This window comes from Malaya genurostris, chromosome 3, assembly GCF_030247185.1.
Source record: "Malaya genurostris strain Urasoe2022 chromosome 3, Malgen_1.1, whole genome shotgun sequence".
NCBI lineage: Eukaryota > Metazoa > Arthropoda > Insecta > Diptera > Culicidae > Malaya > Malaya genurostris.
Window position 1 is genome coordinate 213320313 of NC_080572.1, and position 20557 is coordinate 213340869.

Here is a 20557-nt window from a genome sequence, read left to right on the forward strand (position 1 = left end):
CTGTCTTTCTAAGGTCTTGAGAGCGTATTGCAATATATTATTCGACTAAGTTCGTCGAGTTAAATATTAAAAAAGAACTATATTTTCTCGGTTTAACTAACCCAGGATAGTTTCATCAAATAAACACTTAACGAAACTGTGTTGGTTCCGCACTTAACAACGGGGAGCTGAGCAAACCTGATAGAAAACCAGGTTCGGAACTGACTCGATTTTCAGTGCAACAATGTTGAAACTACACAGAAAAAAGTAATGAAATCCACACGACATGTAAATCAGTAATATGATGGAACAGATATAAGTTTAATCAAAAATTTGATCAATGTTAAATTAAATTGGATTGCATAGATTTTCCGATGAACAAGTCTGTATGCTTTAAAAAAAACACTTAAAGACTGACCCAGAAAGTATGGACGCACTTTGATTTCGCTGTAAATAATTCACAAGTGTTATATATTCAAATTCTATTCGATATACTGATAATATTAAACTAAAATAACAGAATATTATTCTCAACATTTGCTACTCAGCCATTGTAAACTAGCTGACGCACCTTCTTGCAAACGTTCTTCTTTAAATTCCGTACAGATTTCTTGGTGACAAGTTAGGACACTTTTTTAAAATCTTTTTCAAACTGTTGAATGGTTTCGGCTGCCGAGACATGTTTCATAAGATGTGCCTTCGTTATTGCCCAAAATTCCTCAATTGGTCGAAGTTGTGGGCAATTTGGTGGATTCATGTCTTTTGAGACGAAAGTGACATTTTTGGTAGTATACTATTCTACCGTTGATTTCGAGTAGTGGCAAGAAGCAAGATCTAGCCAGAAGACAACAGGTTCCTTGTGGTCTCGAATCATGGGTAGAGGTCGTTTTTGTAAACATTCCTTGATGTATATTTCGCTGTTCATTGGTGCAGTGGTGATGAAGGGTTTCGAAATCTTACCGCAGCTACAAATTGCTTGTAAGACCATAGCTTTCTTACCAAATTTTTCGACTTAAATCGATGTCTCTGACTGGTTTAACAATTGCTCTTCTCGCACCGTATAATATTGTGGTCCCGGCAAGGATTTGTAATCGAGTTTCCCGTAGGTTTCGTCGTTCTTGTTTCGGGCTACGTTTTGGTTGTTTCTGCTTCTTATAGCTTCGAAGATTCAAACATTCTTTAGCACGAAGATCATTTGACTTCGAAGTGCCCACTTTTTTGGCCACATCCCGAACTGAAACCCCCTTTTTTTTGCTCGAACGTCTTCAGTATACGTTTATCCAACTGAGGGTTAGCAGGACCTTTTTTCGACCCGTTTTCGGTTTATCCTCAAAGGTGTTATCCTCACCGAACTTCCTGATTGCTTTTCGCTCTGCTTTTTCACTTACTTCTTCCATTTTTGCTATTTTTCTCAGTGACAGCCCGCGTTCTGTGCACCATTTGTACACAATTTTTCGACGTTGTTCTGCTGAAAGTGTACGCATTTCGAAACAAACTAATGAAAACGAATAAACAACTGCACAAGTGGTTAGAGTAGAGTGTAAACAACAGGACGCAGCCATAAAAATTGACAGATTCTGAACCATTGCGAAATGGCAGCGGTTTTTGGTTGCGTCCATACTTTCTGGGACAGTCTTTAGAGCAGTAAAGTAACTAGTCATTCAATTGTCTGCTTCAAATGTGTGCATGACAATAGATGTAAGTTCACAAAATTTGTGTATCTGAGTATTTCCGAAACTAGCTTCAAACAAACGGTTTGAAAGAAGTTAGGGTGGATCGTCGTATTTCACAAAAGTTCATGATCAAAAACATATATAAAATTGTGGGATTTGGAAATTATATGGCTTGAAATTGAATCAAATAAAAAACAAAAGATCGATAGCAATAGCGCGACTTGAACCAAGAATCATCAGAACAAAAAGCACGTTAGTTATTCGACTGAACCACAAAAGTCCATATCCACACACTTAATAAAATCCCTGTAATTTTACATCTTATTAGATGCACATAAATGGAGCGTCGCAGTTCACGCAAATTCACGTGGAAGAACATTTAATATTGTGTCTAAAACTTCATGACATGAAATTCATTGAGATACAAAAAGAATACTGATAGCAACCGCCGCGAGTTGAACCGAGAATCATCGGATCGCATGTATGTCTATTAATCGACTGAGCCACAGAAGCTTACATCTGCTTGGTTGGTAAAAGGTGCATTTAAATTCATACAGTCGCACCTGCTAGCATAATGCAAGTTACAGTCGAAACCAGTAAAATTCAAGCTATTCCAACATTAAGTCAATACAAATGAAATTTTCCGTCATTTGACGAATTAGACCTTTACGAATTACATTGTGTGAGGAATTCAGTCACCTGTATTATTAATTTTTTTTTTGTGTGTACTTGATGAATACACACTTAGAAAAATTTACCTCTCTATAGATACACATAAAAGGAGCGTCGCGATTCACTTACATTCACGTTTGAAAGCATGTAAAGATAAGTGACATCTTAACTTCACAGTTAATTTAACTGAAGCTTACATCGATACAGACGCAAAATTTATGTTTACATGTTAGAAGATGTAATATTGCTTGATCACCGAAGAAATTACGGCATGCTTGAATTTACGTCAGGCGTAAATTTCATTTTTTCTAAGAGTGTAATTGATACATATAAATCCATACAGCGGCACTTGGTAGCCGAGTACAAATTACATTCGGAGCTTGTAAATTGTAAATTAAGTAGTTATAGATTGTTTCCTTTGTAGAATTACGTCACCTTGAGAATTTATAATTTTATTCGTTTTTTTCTTGTTGGTACCGATATGGCGATGTTCTTTGTGATCTAATGATTCTCAGCTCAAGTCGCGGTCCATACCATTTTTTATGTTATTAAATTTCAAGCTAATAAATTTTCAAAGTACCCACTTTTATATGTATTCACATTGAAATTTTGCTTGAACTGCTACACTCCATACGACTGTGAGTCGTACTGAGAATCTTTAGACACTTATTCTTTTTCGCTGAATCTCGGCACAATAATTTCCGAGATTTGCACCGCCGAGTACTCGGTAATCATCTCGACAAAAGATATAACTGTTGAGAGTCTCGGTAATCTCAATTTTGACAAACGTCAGTTGGTATCGAAATCGTCAGCAAACCTTTCCCGAATATTCGGTAAAAGCAACGAAGTGGAATTTATGAACTACTAAGCCTTCAGCAATTGAAAATTAAGAAAGAATTCGTTTTCTTTATAAATTATGAACATCGAAATAATCGACATTATCTACATTTGGTTTTATTTTCATATCAACACTCGAAATATGAACATTACATTACTTGTTCGGAGTTCGTACAATTATAAAATATGCAATTCGGACCAAACGCTGATTGTCGAATATGTTGATTGACATGTCGTTGAAGTTCTTCGGCATGACTAATGACTTCAAGACTTCCAGACAGTGAAAGCAAGATCTGGAAGTGCATTCTATAAATAAACAACAATAATTTTTAGATATTATACTTATCAGATAGAATAGACAAGAATCTCACGTTTTCCTTTTGGACTAATTCAATTTTTTCCACAACCGGAAAATTTCTTCGGAACTGCGTAGTACCAAGCAAAAATGTTAAACATAAAAGACAGCTGTCTGTCCGAATTTCAGCAAAAGCTAGTACATATTACGGAGTTTCGGCAAACGCACTTGATGATTTCGGGATAATTATTAATCACTGATGAGTTCAGCACAAGATTTTTCCTAATCTCGGCACAAAGATGCATTTTACCGAAAAATCATTAAATTAACTAAACGAATCTCGGAAAACATAATATTGATAACTGAACAATCAGCGAAATTGTGTATTGCCGATTTGTTTCGACATTTTACTATACCGAGCTCGAGAATTGGTTTTAAGTGTGTAGATCACAAAAAGTCTCCATGTATCGATTGAGCCACAGAAGCCTGCTTGTCATGTAAATGGTGCACATAAATTAATAAAGTCCCTATAGTTAGCCGATTGAACGCGGCATGGTAAAATTACGTTCAAAACATGTAAATTTCAATTGGTCAAGCCGGAAAGTACTGTTGGTAGACAGAAAAAGACGTTTTATCTATTTTAAAGTTTTATACGCTCTATAGACAATTGTTTATAAAGGGCACACAAATTTGGCGTCGCAGCAAGTGCAGATTAAAATTCAAGAACACTTAAAATGAACGATCTGAAATGCGCAAATTCCAAGGAATTCCAACGAAACGAAAGAACAAGAAATTGCTAACCACTGTGACTGGAACCACAAAATACATCTGCTAATAGACGTAAGCCCAAACAGTTTGGCAAAACTTTACGATTTTACATCTTATAAGATTAACTTAAACAGGGCGTCGTAGTTTTAACTCAAAAACGAAAAATTTCACTTCTCAAGTTTTTTTACAAACCAGAGAAACAGACTGTAAAAAGACTGTCGTGGTAGATGAACACGACAGCAAAAAATCAAAAAAGGCGAAAAAATCTTTCCGAAGGAATAGCGCTGAACGCGTGAACTTGATTTCTGTTCCGGTTGATGGTTGAAGATCTGTTAATCAAGTAATGAGCACCAAAACGATACCAAACATTGTACAGCACCTCATTCATAGCATTTTACATTATCATTACCGACCAATATCATTATCTCTTTCCTACCTTTTCTACTGCTTATTGGCTATCGCTATTTCCTACTATGTTCCTGTTTCTTTTCTCTTTTTCTTTGTGCTGTAAATCTTTTCTTTTAGCATCTAGCATTTAGAATTCACGATCGTGGCATGGAGCATTTAGTTTTTTATGCCGAGAACATAACCTCTAGTCAATTGGTAAATTTTAATTGTACAGTGTATATAAAAATGAAGCTTTCTTGTAGATAACCTAGAAGCGGCTGCCTAGTTATAAATAGAGAGTGAGAGAACGAGCATATAGTTAGTGGCTCATCCAGGTTCCCAAGTTGGGCATTTTGGAGATAAGTCACCTAGAGCGCTTTTATCAATATTTGCTTTCTCTAGAAAAACAACCTCAATTCCAACGTGATTCTGTGACGCTAAAACCTGGTTGTGTTTGGCACCCTAAACCCTTTAGGCAAATCGCACAATTTTTATTACTTTTATGTAGTTTGTTTTGTGTCCGCTGTGTAATTGATTAAAAATCTGTTTGATGAAGTAAATGAAATACATTTTTTGATTCGTTTTTCTGTACTTTTTTTTGTTGATACTGCATTTAAATTTTTCAATTTAGACTTTATAAAACTATATATCTAGTTTAACATTAGATAGTTATTCAACTTGTCTCAACCAAAATAGTTATCGTTCATTAAAAACTGGCAACCAATTTCATAACCCCTTCACTTCTTCAGCATTCACGGCATTCGAGACATTCACCCTGATACAACCAATTCCACATGAGTCTGATCCAAAAGTTAATCAAAAAATATCGCCCTTTTTTCCTATCTGCTGAAATGCCTGGACTTTGGTCGTAACTAAATACAATCGACTCTTGGCCCTTTGCTCTTAAAAGTCGCTGACCCAACCGGTGGAGAGTAACAACGGTGAGGTAATAGTCGGAGTACGAAGGCTCAACTCGGTGATAAGTCCTACACAAAGCTATACCCTTAGCCCACCCTCGCTAAATCCCGATAGTAGTCCCGCCGCGGCATCCAAACAGGACCACCAGCAGTTCCACCGACGAAGGCTTTCCAGCAAAGGAAGCTTCACCGGCGGAAGTCGCCGTCATTTTTTTCAGCAACAATCTTCACAAAAACATGCCCGCAAAAAACGAGCCGGAAGCTATGACAGCGGGCAACCGGCGCCCGTGGCCACCGTCACCAGTGCCGCCGGAATGCGTCGGAACAACACATCCCTGACGCTGACAACTGTAAATGAAACAATGATCGACATTGGCTCCTACCGTTCAAGAGAAGCTTTACTTTCCCCTTTCTAATATCTAATTCCCTTGGTTTTGTTGTTCGGTTCTCACTTGTTCTTTTGGATCTAGTTTATTTTGCCACTTTTTCTTGGGAGTTTTTATGCTCGCTCATCTTGAAAACGGCCTAAAAACCGAATCACATTTTGCGCTTGGTTAGCTTTCTTCTCTGTTTGGTAGATTCAGCTTCTGAAACACATTTTTTTTTCGACAAGTTTGTGATTTCTGGTTGTTGTTTTGTTTGCCGAGTTTGGATTAACTTTATTGATATTGTAGTAATGCCTTAATAGGATCACAGCGATGTCCCCTCTCCTTTACAAATACAAAGAATTTCTCAATAATTTACACCGTTTCATTAGAAACATCTAGTTTGTAATTCTTTACATTTACATTAGAACTTTTTTTTTAAATTACCTAAACATTAATTTCACTACACAGTATCTTACCTTTAAAACAATGTACCTTTAAAACAAATGTACTAATTCAGTTTTCGATATGTGTAAGAAAATAATCGTCGGTTTTATAAAGTAGCAAGAGACGAATTTGGTATCAACTTGGCCAAATGCTGACAACATCTTCTAAGATTTCAATGAAATTTTTTCGATGAACGTTAGATTGTAAATGACATGTTCTCTTTGTTTGCCTCTCTTTCGATAATTACGGTACTCCGAGCAATTTTACTCCCCAACTATTTACATAAAATAACAACTAAAAACTATCATCTTTTAAACTGCAATGGAGAAATTATCGAAAAAATACAGTTACATTCCGCAACAATTGAAAGAGAAAGTAAACAAAGTGATACTGTCACTTGCACTTAGGGCCTAACCTAATATTTATCGAGCTTTCTAAATATGTGAATTTGTCACAAAAGCCACTTTGTGTACTTTGTTTTTTTTTTCTTCTAAAATTCATCCACTCTTTTGGAAAAGGCCAAGTTTTCGTTTTCATTTAGTCAGAAAGATATGATCGAGAAATGATAAATCATACAAAAAAGTGTGGTATGGGTAGGGATGTCTGAAATTTCGAATTACTCGATTATTTAATAATCGAGTATAATTTTAAAACTAATCGATTGAAAGGTATTCGATTATCTGGGTTATTAATAAATTACTCGATTATTCATTCGATTATTACTATGGGATTTTTTAAATGATTAGATTAGCTCAATAATCGAAATTATTTTTAAGCTAAACGATTAAATATTACTCGATTATCTAGGTTATTAATCGATTACTCGATTACTCGATCGATATTAAGACATCCCTAGGTATGGGAGACATACACAAAGTTTGTCTCGTTTTCGATAAAAATGTTTTTAGAAAAAATTAATTAAATTTCTACACCGAGAAAAGGATTTTAATATATTAATAAACTTAAACTTAATTTGTATGAAATTTTGTCTTGATTTAAGTAATTATGTTCTCAGCCTAAGTAGCAATCCGCAACTATTTCTGATACGACTGCGTCCAAACTATGTTGCATCAAGGGCACGAACATGTTTTATATGTTACGCTGGTTGAAACAAGGTGACAGCAATGTTTCTTCACAACGTAATTAGTTAGCAATCAGTTATATAGGTTTCTAATCACCACATTCTTCTGTCATATTGAACTAATTGTCATTTATAAGTTATCGTTACTTAATTCAAACATCACAGCTATGCTTTTAGCAACTAGTTAAAATAAATAAGAAAACAAGATGTGCACATTGTATGAAGTTTGTAATTTCAAATACAATGCTGCTTTTATACACGGAACGACCGAAATTAGCTCTGCGCCTTATTCGTAATACTGTTTTTGAATTAGTTGATTTTAACAACAAAATTACCAAAATAACTTATAAATTAATAAAACTTGAGAATTTACATTGCTGAAAAAAAACTCTTAGTTTTAGAGAATGAGTTTAGTTGGCGAATATCCTGGACACAAACCAGCAATATTTCAATCCAACACGAAAATCTCATTGACTTTTGTTATTAAAATCAGAAAATTTGTTTCGATTTATCTTTCACCATCATTGCTGAAGGACAGTGAAAAGAAAACAAAAATGACATTGGTTTTATTAAAAAGTTTACTAGCCAAAAACTCATGAGAAGTGTCAAAGCAAAACAATCCATTAAAAAGCTAAAAGGGACAGCCTTGTTGAAACTGCTTGAAAATTGTTTAGATGATTTTCGCATGTGTTAATGAAGTTTTTTGTATCTTCCAACCTTTCGGGTACGTCGTCCGGTGTACTACTTGTATTCGGTTTTTGTTTTCCGAGTGCTCAACGTTTTCAGGGAGACAGTCGATTTCGCGAAGTCGAATGAAGAAAACAGAGATTTAGAAGAAAAGATTTTTAAAAAAGGTTAATGTTTCGTTTATGTCTTTTTCTCCAATACAACATCGTATTTATACCTGACAATATAGAAAAGAAAACCGAGACTGAAAAGTTCTTTTCGACAGTACTGTGCCATCTAGTGGCTAGTAGTCATTACGGTGTTAACGTTTTTTCGGTGACAGTGCGCCATATAGCTGAAAATTGCAGAAGCCAATTCAATCATTTATGTTGGTTGAAAACAACGTTTTATTTCTCTAAACAACTAAAAAATTAGTTGAATGGAAATGAAGTGTGCCTTAGCTAAGAAATGACAGCGCATTTAATTGATGAATTCAACTATGTCTCAAAAAATAACTAACTAAAATCAGAAAATCAACTAGTTTTTCGCCAAAATGTTGATTTCGGTCTTTCCGTGTATTGTTGATGGAAAAGCATTCTAGATTCATTTTGATGACTAAGTTTTAACTAGTTTATTTGAAAACAAGTTATTTTTATATTCTGGAAAGATAAGTTATTTCATCATGGCCTTGCAACATAACGACAACCTATTTTTAACCGAACCATGAAAGTGATCTGAAGTTAGTAACAATCACTAAATTTTGTTGTTGCAAACTAGACACAAATATGCAACCGTAACCAAAATTGTTACCTCGGTGCAAACCTGGGTGACAACAATTCCTGGTTACAATTACAATTAAAAAGTTACAAAGTGAAGCGCAAAACGGCATTCTATTTCAGAAGATGAACCAAACAAAAATGTTTATTGGAAACAATAAAAAAATACCATTCATAAAAATAATTTTACGATAATATTTTTTTTTAGTTTTGTTACTTAAAAGTTCCCACGTATGGACGATTGGTTTCACTCGACAATTTAATCAATTTGCAAGTCACCCAACAGAATCTGCATGTTCAAAAAGTCTAATCGAATTCTGAGAATTTGCTGTGGCAATTGTTCAATCTTGCTGATTTGAAGTTTAAATAAAACACATGCCAAATTATGAAACAGCCAATTTTTTTGTTATTTGGTAGATAATTTCTTGGCATCTAATATTTAAATATGATTTCAAGCATATGGTCACAACGACTATTTTTCACAAATGTCACTCTGGAAGTCCAATTTTCAACCACTGGTTTTAAGTATTTGAGGACGTAGTTCAGCAATGACATGTTGAGTATTGGTTTCAAAAGTATCAATCTTTTGCTGGTTTATCCACATAAACCAACGACTTCATGTATCCCCACACAAAATTATCGAGTGGCGTCAAATCACACGAACGTGGAGGCTAATTCACCGGTCTATTTATCGAAATTATGTTGTCGATGAAATGTTTTTTCTTTTCAATAAGTCGATTGTTTCGGTCGCAGTATGACAAGTGGCACCGTCCTGATTAAATCACATTTTGTCCACATCCATATCTTGAAGATTTGTCAACAAAAATTGATTGATCATGGTTCTGTATCGATTTCTATTCACGTTAACGCGTCGTCCTTCCCCACTTTTAAAGAAATAATGACCGATGATTCCACCAGCCCACAGACCGCACTCTCTTTTAAATGAAATTCAAGTGACGGGTATAATGTGATGAGTAAGTCGATGTCTTTCACGCAGCTCTCCTGAGCTCGATTCCCAACCCTGCACACAGGATCAGAAAGTTTTTCTGGCACGAAGAGGCGAATGATTTAAAATCTTAAAACTCTATAATCGAAACTAAAAAATGGAATTCCTGATTAATAATAGTGTACTTAGTTGCTGATTCAGACCAAATTTCTACACATTCCCCAGAACCTTCATTGGCTAGGTTTTCGATTAGAAAATCATTGACAAAAATTTCAGTTTGGAGAAGAAAAACGTATTTCCTTTACATCAGTACTCTTTTTGCACTGTTTAAACGGTTGATAAGGAATACAAGTACCTGTTTTGAGTCTTGTTAATAGACCTTAAATTTGTGGAATCGATTTTCGGTAGAGTTTTTTCGATTTCTTTTCAATATTTTTGTTTGAAAATTTGATCAATTTTGTCAAAACCACACATACTACACTTTTTTGAAGGATTTGTCATTTTTAGAATATATCCCTTTGAATAAAGTAAAAAAATGTTGACCCTTTTCAAAAGATACTGTATACACTTATATCTTTTTTACGCAGTTTTTTCATGTGAGTTTTCGAAGTTACGCAGTTTTTTTACGCAGACTTCCGAAGTTACACAGTTTTTTACGATAATTTCCTAAGTTACATTTTTTCATGCCAAGTTTAAAAGTTATGATTTTTTTTGTTTTATCCTAAAAATGCACGAAGCGTCAAGATCTGGTGTTATCCCGATATTTTTTTAGTCAAATTCCCTGACACGGAAACTTTTCGATTTTTTCAAAAAAATATGTGCACAAATAATACCAGATCTCGATGTTTCATGAACTTTTGAGGACATTTGGCAGCAAAAAATTTTTCTATAGTTTTACGTTCTTTTACGTGGCTTTCCGAAATTACGCGGATTCCAAAGTTACGCAGTTTTTCTGTGATGTACGTATCCCCTCCGTAAAAAAAGACTTCAGTGACTTTTCATGACAATGACTATATGTCTAGAAAGTTCTATTCAAATCTGTGATGGTGCTGCCAATGCACAGTGGTCCAAAACGGGAAATTAGCGTGACAAATATATTTTCACTATTATATATTAGTTTTTTTTGTAGTTGGTGCCTTCACAAAAGTTGTTTGTAATCAAATGGCGCTCCTTTCGATGAAGAAAATTACTAGGGTGATCCTTATTTAGATTGAAATCTGAAATCTAACTTTTTTAATTGAACTCAAAAACGATTTCATTGTACAATAAAGTTGTAGAAAATTTTATTCTGAGCAACTTTGCTGAAAAAAGCAACTTCTAACAAGTTCTAACTATTTTGTGAAATGTTATGTGGAAAAGTTGTCTTCAAAAGAGTTGTTGAACTAATTATTGCGCACAATTTTGCTGAACCAAGCTTTTTCATTTGAGCTACCAGTAAAAAGTTATGATTGCTTTTTCACCAAAAACTAGTCAAGCTTCAAATATCAATATTCTTCAGATGCCAGATCGATAGAAAATGTATCCTATGCGGTTCCTGAAAGGTCAAAATATAAGCAAAAATTTAAGAGAAAATTGGAAGGGTGTTATTTTTTTTAAACTTATTTAAATAAATTTTCGTTTGAAACCCGTTTCTCTTGTTCTATTATTTACACAATTTAAAAGAGCCATGTTACGCACTTCGTAACTTTATATTTCTTGATTCAAGCTTTCCAAAAAGTATACACTTTTCGTATTTTCGATTATGGAAGTCTCAAAATTTGTCTATGTCCCAAAGTCGATTTTCACAAAAAAAATTTTTTTGAGATTACACCAGATCTGGACGTTTCATGCATTTCTAAGATATTTGGCATCGAAGAAAAAATTTTCTTTAGTTTCGAGGTTTTTTTACGCGGATTTACAAAGTTACGCGGTACGCATCCCCCGCGTAAAAAGAAAGATAGTATGTTTATGTGCCTTTTGGTAGGCGACCCTGTAAGCAGTTAAAGTTAATGTATATAAAGTTAAAATGCTGAATAACTTTGCAAACAAAAGGCCAAATCGTACACAGTTTTTAACAAAAATGTGTAATTTTAAGTTTTTAGTGATTGTCTCGACCGAAAAAAATGTTGTACAAAAAATTGATTTTAAGGGGTTTCAAACGAAAATGCTTCATACATCCGGATTTTTTTTGCGTTAGACCTATAGCTTCTTCGGAAAAGTTTTTTCTCGTCAGAAGCTCTAAAACTTTGTAGAAGACATCGTTTTTCCATCTGTTAAGGGAAAAAAATTTTTTAAATGAATTTTTATCATAGTAGGCTTTGCACAATTTTTATTGTATTTTAAACACGGAGTATATTTTTGTGAATGAGTTCTCCTAAGGAGCTATGTATATCGGACCAACTGTTTAGCAGCAAGAGAATTAAGTTCACGTTTTTATCGATTCAATCCACTGTGCAGCGTTAAAGTCTATTCACACATGGCCGACCAGACCGAATCAATATTCGTTTTTTCCCGTCTTCGGTTTTGATCGAGCTGCCGACGCGTGCATGTATTGGTAGGCCGGAACCGACCAACAATTGAGATCGTTGGTAAAGATGTTTCCTCTTCGACGTTTTGCTCCGTATGGATACGCTCTCATTGAGCGACCATCGATACGATGTAAAAAGTCGGATAGGAAATATCTTTGCCAACGATTCCAACTGTTGGTCGGTTCCGACCTACCAATACATGCACGCGTCGGCAGCTCGGTCAAAGCCGAAGAGGGAAAAAAACGAATGTCGGGTCGGTCTGATCGAACTGATCGGCCGGGTGCGAATAAACCTTTAGAAGTTGCATACTATAACAATTCATGCATGAAACATTCCACGCAACTTAGTGTATATCGGTACTAGCATGTGATCAGGGCAAATTGTACGATAGGTCTTTTTGAAATTTACAAAAATAATGTTGCTTACTTGAATTTTAAACATGGAATTCGAATACATTGGGCATAATTTCGAAGATTGGGCTTCCATCTGCGTGATTATATCGATTATTGTGTAACGACAGTTGTAAAGCCGAGCAATGAGCATTACATTTTGTAATATTCGAAAGGGCCTATCGCACGATATGCCTAAATGACATGACATCGATATGTCTTACATAGTCTTCCAAGGAAGTTTGTTCTAGCTTGAGTGTCTGTTCCCTAGACCAATGATTTAAACTGTTTATACAATCATTTCATTTGATGTTTGTATGTTTTCTCGTATTCATTAGAATGTGCAACACTGCTGTAAATTGTATCGGCTATTTCTGGAGCCTCCAACAATTAAAACTGTTATAAAATATAAAAAATAATTAAAAATGAAGGTTGGAAAACATACAGCTAAAAACATCAAATTATTTCATCACGGGATTTTTTTCACAAGTAACTGGCTAGTACTTAACGCACACTACTAGAGTTACGGCTTACTTGCATTGGTAATCAAAACTTTATAAACGATTCGGTACATGTTGAAGAAACATGCTTTGATTCAATGCAAACTAGTTGGAACGGTGTGACGATACCAAAAAGTTGTTTTTAGTTTTACTTGGTTTGCTAAAGTTAATTTCGCTAACACAAATGAGTTAAGTTTGCCTCACCTCTTTCTATTTCATTGTCTCCGAAGAACCGAATTTATCGAAACTCTATCGTGCATATCTGATTATAATAAGTATAGGAACCGTTAATCAGTTCTGAGCGATAATTTTCTCACAGTTTCGTTTTTTTAGAGACACAAGTTACACGAATCACTAAAAATGTATTACAAGTTCAATTTAAATGTTGATGCGAAAGTCAATTTAGTACAACTTTGAAAAAAAAATGAACCAGACTGCTGCATTTGACAAGTCTTCACTGGATTGGAATTAGCTTCAAACGAAATCACCATAAAGCAGAGCTACACACTTAATTTCCTTTACCGAACTTAAATCAAGTTTCGTATGGGGAACAATAATAATTTTACCGACTTTTACTCAGCTGAACGAACCGCAATCAGTTCAGTAATTTATTTATTGACGAACGTTCCGTAAAACTGTAGTTTGTTCGAACTGTCATTTTTCACTATACTGATCAGTAATTTGTGATGAGGGTTCGGTAATATTATACTGTTTTGTCAGCACGGGAAGATAACCGAACGTGTTCTCAAAAACAACCAATTTGTTCAGTTATTCGTACAGTTCAGTACAGTATGAAATCAATATTGAATATTTACTTTAATGTTTGAAATTTCTGAAAACACACACCGAAACAGTTGAAATTCAAATGCATTTTGTTATTTATTTATTATATAAACATTTTTCTATAAAATTTAATCCAAACTTCGTCGAAAACATTCCCCAGTTGTTATAATCGTTCCGATTCCAAACAGTTTATCTGCAAAGGTGGCTTTTACAGTTAAACACTACAAAGCACTGGGACATTAATTCGAAGCAAAACAGAATGTCTCTCTCTACTGGAATTAAAGGATCGCGCCAACGAATAGCTTCACCATCAGTTTTATAAATTACATTTGATTTATTTCGGGAAACGAGTCATCAACCTGAAATAACACAGATGTAATATAAATTTAAATATAATTTATATTTATATTAATAGTGATTGCGGATATGTAAAGAGACATGTCGTCCAAGCCTTTCTACATAACCGAAAACTGACTTCCGACAGAAAAAAAACAAGTAATTGCATCCATTTATTGTTAAGATAAAATGTTGTAGAAAGAATTATATTACTTATTGAGTGTATCCAGACAATGAACTTTGTTCAAAATTGACTCCAATTTATCCTCTTTGCTAGAATTCAACTAAAATACAAAATAGCGTGCTAGGTGTTTCCGTATATCAATGGAACTCGGTAATTTTTACTAATCGATTCGTTAAAAGTTGATAAACTGCTGATCGTTCCGTACTATTTCTGTCAAATTTACCGAATTATTTCAAAGTGCAACCTGTTCGCTACAAAATTACTAAGTTTTCGGTACATTTATTGTAGACAACAGAATTTCGGAAAAAATTATGCGGAATACGTCAATTTTTATAAGAATAGCGGACAATTCGGTTCTTTAGATCAAAGTGATGATTTTTTCCGCAAAAACATTACCGAACTGAAAATCCGAAAATAAGTGTGTATATATAAACGATGAACTTCTCTGTAACTGTTTTGATAGACGATTTAGGTTGACATGACCACCAATTTCGGTGGGATGGAGAAACCATCCTCGCTGTCCCGCCGGGTCGGTGACTCAGAGTGTAAGACGCTTGTCTCGCACCTGAAAGGATTCTTAGTATCAGTAGAATCGTAACTCTAGACATGCGAATTTCTGTACACTTACGAATGCCCTGTTTGAACCAGAAAGTCAAGTTTCGCATCGGAATGTGATACTCTGACTTTTCTTATACTGCTAGCGAATATAAAGGATAACGTCAACAACCAGATCTGTTGTAATGGCCTGTCGCTTCCAGTTCTGGGAAATGGAAACAAAATAGAAAAAAAAGACACGATGATAACATGACAAGTTATGGATTTTCGACAGACTTTCGATTTAAGAAGCCAGACTGTGGCCATAGGAAAACGTTGTTGGATTTTTCCCCATACGAAACTTGATTTAAAGGCTATAGCAGGATAAGCATGTAAAATCTGCCCCCAAAGGGAATTCATATTGTTATACCACATTCGAAAGGTCATAGACTGTAAACTATTTTCTCAAAGTTTCAACCCTTTAACTGCCATATTGACGGAACTAGGGTGGTTCTATTGATTTTTATTTTATTTGATTTTTGAAGAAACTGCTTCTCCGAAAAATTTGAAAAAAATCAGGCATGTTTAAGGCATTATGGGGATGCTTTGCAATTTTTTTAAAAATTTTTGAAGATGTATTTCTTTTATTAAAATATACTAGAAAATTTTGAAACATATTTTTTCCCTCTTCCAATTTTTGCACCACCCTGGATTTTTTAGTGATAAATAAAGAATTTTTGGACATGTTAAAGTGGTATGTTTCCATATTTTTTAAAAATGTGGACGACCAAAATATTTGATTTTTTCTAAAACATTAATAACAGTCGACCATGCGTCCCCATCGAATTCTGAGAGAAGGAAACGCATGGTGCTTTATCTTAGCAGTTTCTAGTAGTAGTCGACCATGCGTTCCCATAAAGTTCTCTAAAAAGGGAAACGCATGGTGCTTTGTTCTAGTAGTTTATGATGCAACTCAAGCGCAAGGCTTAGAAATCAAAGTAACGAAAAGAAGGAAATGAGTATCAACCTTTGCATAATACATACACGATCATACTTCGGGTACAACCTAGAAATCTACAAAGCGAAACTTACTGGTATGTGGTTTATATATGAATGGTAGTAATATATGAACGTTGCGAGTATCACACATATGCAGTTCGGTTACGGCAGTCAAGAACTAGAGCGAGTGTCAGTTTTTTACGTGTTTCTGATGGATGTAAAGAAAGAATAATGAAAGAAAGAATGAAAATTTCATTACAGTGTCAAAAGTTATTATAAAGATATGTTATCGAGGGATGTGTACAGTTTTCTGGAAAAATGTATAATAAAGATAAAGTTGGAGTTTTGTGTTTGAAAACTTCAATCGAATATCTTTATGATGGTTTTCATGGTTTGTAGACTGAGAGCGCTGTATATTTTTTTATTTTTTCTAAAATTTGAAACAACAACAGATATAAAAAAATAGTGATGCGTTATTTTTTATTTTTGAGTTATAACCTTTGCATAATTTCAAATCAAGCATTTATCGACCATGTCTATTAAAAAACTTGATTCGCTGAATCGATCTCTTTAATTTTTGGGCATATTGTGTTGAAAGCTCCATATTTTCCAGAAAATATCTGAGAATACATAATTAACTCAGTAAGTGATTTTCACTCTCAGAGGAACGCTTCCAGGTTTTTATAGGTTTAATATGGTCAAATATCATTGAGCTTCGTGATATGCTGGTGTAAATGAGAAAGATTTATTCGTATTTTTGTTCAAATTGCGAACGGGAAGTTCTAATAAGATAATATTATCAATCCTTGGATTGGAACGAGTACAACAAGTATCGGAATATAGTAGCTCTGGAACAGAAGCTTTTGAAAAGGATGTTCTGCCAAGTAATTTTGGATTTAAAGCTTTATCACGAGATGACTCAATTGAGACACACAGATCACAAAAAAGCTATTCGGGCCGGTAATAAGTCTCATTTTTAAAAGCTTACAAGTACTATATCGAGTACACTACAAATTCGACTGGATATTTGGGAATCCAGCGCCGTTGCTGTGAATGCGTTATTGGCAATAGAACTGTTGGTTGCTGTTCACACGAGGCCGCCATTATTCACTACCTTTCCTTATGCTCGGTTTTTATCCAGAATTGTGAGACCGGCGAAAATATTGTCAGAAATGCTTAAATCAGAACAGCCACCAAGTGACGATGATAATTCTATAGAATAAACGAAAAGAATCAGAGAGAAAATGTGTGCATTGAAACAGCAATGTATTTTTATAACATTTTTATCCCATTTCCTATTTAAATGAAAAATACAGTCAATAATTTTCAGAAATTTTTTCGTGACCTTTCTTACATGAAACTTCTTAATCATTTCATAAAGACAATTGAAGTTTCAATTTAATAATTGACCCTTTTGAGTCTTAGTTCTGACTCCTACTGCGTCCATTAGTTCATCCAAAAGCAAAATTTTATTAAAAATGATGTGCTGATAAAAAAAAACTCCAAGTGGGTTATGAAATCAACCACAAAATGTATAAAAATTTCAGCTTATTTTAAAATTTATAGCAGTTCATCGTTTGGTTTAAATAATATGATATTTAAAAAATAAGAGGAATATGCTTTATTAAACTCAAATTGATGTGACTATATTAGTATTATATTAGGATAAGAATTCTATGTAAAAGTGATGCTACGGCGAAGAACAATTTATGTAAATTGCCTTAAGAAATAAACGTATTTATGGAAAAACAATTCTAAGAAATCGATTCCAACCTTCATCAGTGGCCACTTTTGTTTGACACCAATATAAAAAAGAAAAAATTAAATTCACTACTGTTTCAACTCACTATGTATTTAGTGAAATGTACAGAGCTGGCAAAAAGAAAACCGCGTTGTACGAGACCCAACAGTGCAAAACGATTTGACCATTTCATGAAACACTATCGAATCATCGAATTATATACAGTCACTCGCTCTAGTTCTTGACTGCCGTAACCGAACTACATATGTGTGATACTCGCAACGTTCATATATTACTACCATTCATATATAAACCACATACCAGTAAGTTCTCGCTTTGTAGCTTTCTAGGTTGTACCCGAAGTACTCATTTCCTTCTTTTCGTTACTTTGATTTCTAAGCCCTGCGCTTGAGTTGCATCATAAACTACTAGAACAAAGCACCATGCGTTTCCGTTTTAAGAGAACTTTATGGAAACGCATGGTCGACTACTACTAGAAACTGCTAAGATAAAGCACCACGCGTTTCCTTCTCTCAGAATTCGATGGGGACGCATGGTCGACTGTTATTAATTTTTTAGAAAAAATCAAATATTTTGGTCGTCCACATTTTTAAAAAATATGGAAACATACCACTTTAACATGTCCAAAAATTCTTTATTTATCACTAAAAAATCCAGGGTGGTGCAAAAATTGGAAGAGGGAAAAAATATGTTTCAAAATTTTCTAGTATTTTTTAATAAAAGAAATACATCTTCAAAAATTTTGAAAAAAATTGTAAAGCATCCCCATAATGCCTTAAACATGCCTGATTTTTTTCAAATTTTCCGGAGAAGCAGTTTCTTCAAAAATCAAATGAAATAAAAATCAATAGAACCACCCTAGCTCCGTCAATATGGCAGTTAAAGGGTTGAAACTTTGAGAAAATTGTTTCCAGTCTATGACCTTTCGAATGTGGTATAACAATATGAATTCCCTTTGGGGGCAGATTTCACATGCTTATCCTGCTATAGCCTTTGTTTTTGAAAAAGTGAACATAATCGCTATTAGATTTATTCACGATTTACGACACAAAGAAAAGTTATTTCAGGTTACTTAAATCAGTCTTAGATCAAGAGCAATATTAACTTTATTCAGGGTCAGTCTCTTTGTTATTTGCTATTAATGTTTATGAAGCTGTTGATTACCAGAGGATAATTGTACGAATGGTTTTTAACTAACATGATAAGTTTGGGAACCACTGTTTAATCTTTAAATCTACAGTTTTTCCGTAAGCTTTAAATCTACAGTTCTTTCCTTTATTCTTGACGTACGTGTATTGCATTTACGATCACGCCTATAAGTATATAAAAATATTGCATGACTTTTGACGTCATGGATTGAAATCAAACGTATTTCGATAAGAGCGATCTACTTTGACTAAAATAAATAGTAGTCGGAAGATGCCTAGTCTAGGTTATAAAACGGATGAGACAGAATTATTCATGCACTATGACCCAAATGATTTTCGACCAGAGCTTTTACATGTGACCGAGCGTTGTCATATTCTGGTCGTTTTCGCTTCCATGCTCCCTTCAAACGAATAGAATGAGTTTGATGCAACGATTCATTGTGGGTATGAATACTTAGAAGCAGTTTTTAGTGCGCTTCACCTTATCCATAACATGATTTTATAAAATCGGGCTTGAAGTAGATTATCATAATAAATCCACTTTCTGAAGCCAAAGCACCTTTTTTTGCGTCGCTTCAAAACCATTTCGGGCCCAATGCTTCAAGGAGGAGGAAAATGGCTGTTTTTGTCTGAAATAATTTTTGTTAATCCTTTCGAGTTTATGGTAAGGAAGAGCGCTTAGTCTCTTCGTTACACATACAAGCTGTAAATTTTCCCATTCCGCTACTGTTTTGAAACGATTTGTTTCTTTGGTTAAAATATGAAGCTATCCTATATTAAATTCATAATGATACGAACAAACTATACTTCTTAGCTCTCACAGCTCATCTTATTTCAGCGTCAAGCAAACCGTCGTTTTTCATAAGATTATTGACCGCATTATTGAAGCTATGCTGAAGGTAAATCAATGTTTCTCCTCATCAATCAGTCACTATTGAATAAAATGATTAGTCACCTAAATCAAACTAGCCCGCAAGCCCCAAGTCCACCGGTGAAGCATCTACATCGGAACGTGTCACGTTTGCTGATGAAACAGAGGTACATTCGAAAAGGGTTTTCAATAGGGTTAAGAATACCGCTTTATTGAAACAATTACAAAATGAATCCAAGAAATATGATCAGCATATTTTTCTAAACGGGTCGAGAAAATTAACTCGAATTGTCTCACGTTGCCATGGATTGGCGAACGAAACGAGATACTAGATATTGGTGTTGATTTCTACCATAGACAACAATGGAAATACTAAATCCTTTTAGGCAATTGGGATCAAAATTGGTCACGCTTTGCAGTGAAATAATTGGTTTACAATCAAAGGATTGCGCTTGAAAAATATCTTGAAAACAGTGAAATATTTCTCTAATTTAGTTTTTTAACCAGCAATCGAACCAACGAGACTACAACTAACGAATCACTGCGGTAAAGATCCAGCTAAAGACTAATTCTTCCTTCAATATCAACACAAACTGTTGAAATTATTCTTTAGTCCACATGGGAGACAATATGAGATAGAATAGGAACTGAGTTACATTTGTTAAAAAATAATTATCAAATGAAATAACTTTTATTGAATTTTTCTTTTCTTCATGCGTTGAAGACTATCCCAGA

General features: G+C 34.4%; 1 protein-coding gene across 8 annotated transcripts in view; it reads left to right on the forward strand.

Moving 5' to 3' along the window:
• Positions 1 to 20557, forward strand: part of LOC131437834 (anion exchange protein 3) — a 198884-nt gene that overhangs the window by 158837 nt on the left and 19490 nt on the right. For 6 of the 8 annotated variants that reach the window (XR_009230835.1, XM_058607446.1, XM_058607447.1 and 3 more), the window contains one exon: positions 5522 to 5878. The exons of the other annotated variants lie outside the window; for them this stretch is intronic. Coding sequence is in view for 5 of the 6 variants with exons in the window: in XM_058607446.1 (XP_058463429.1) it covers positions 5522 to 5878 (357 nt within the window). In the remaining variant the exon portion in view is untranslated. The remainder of the gene's footprint in view (positions 1 to 5521; positions 5879 to 20557) is intronic. 8 annotated transcript variants of the gene reach the window in all.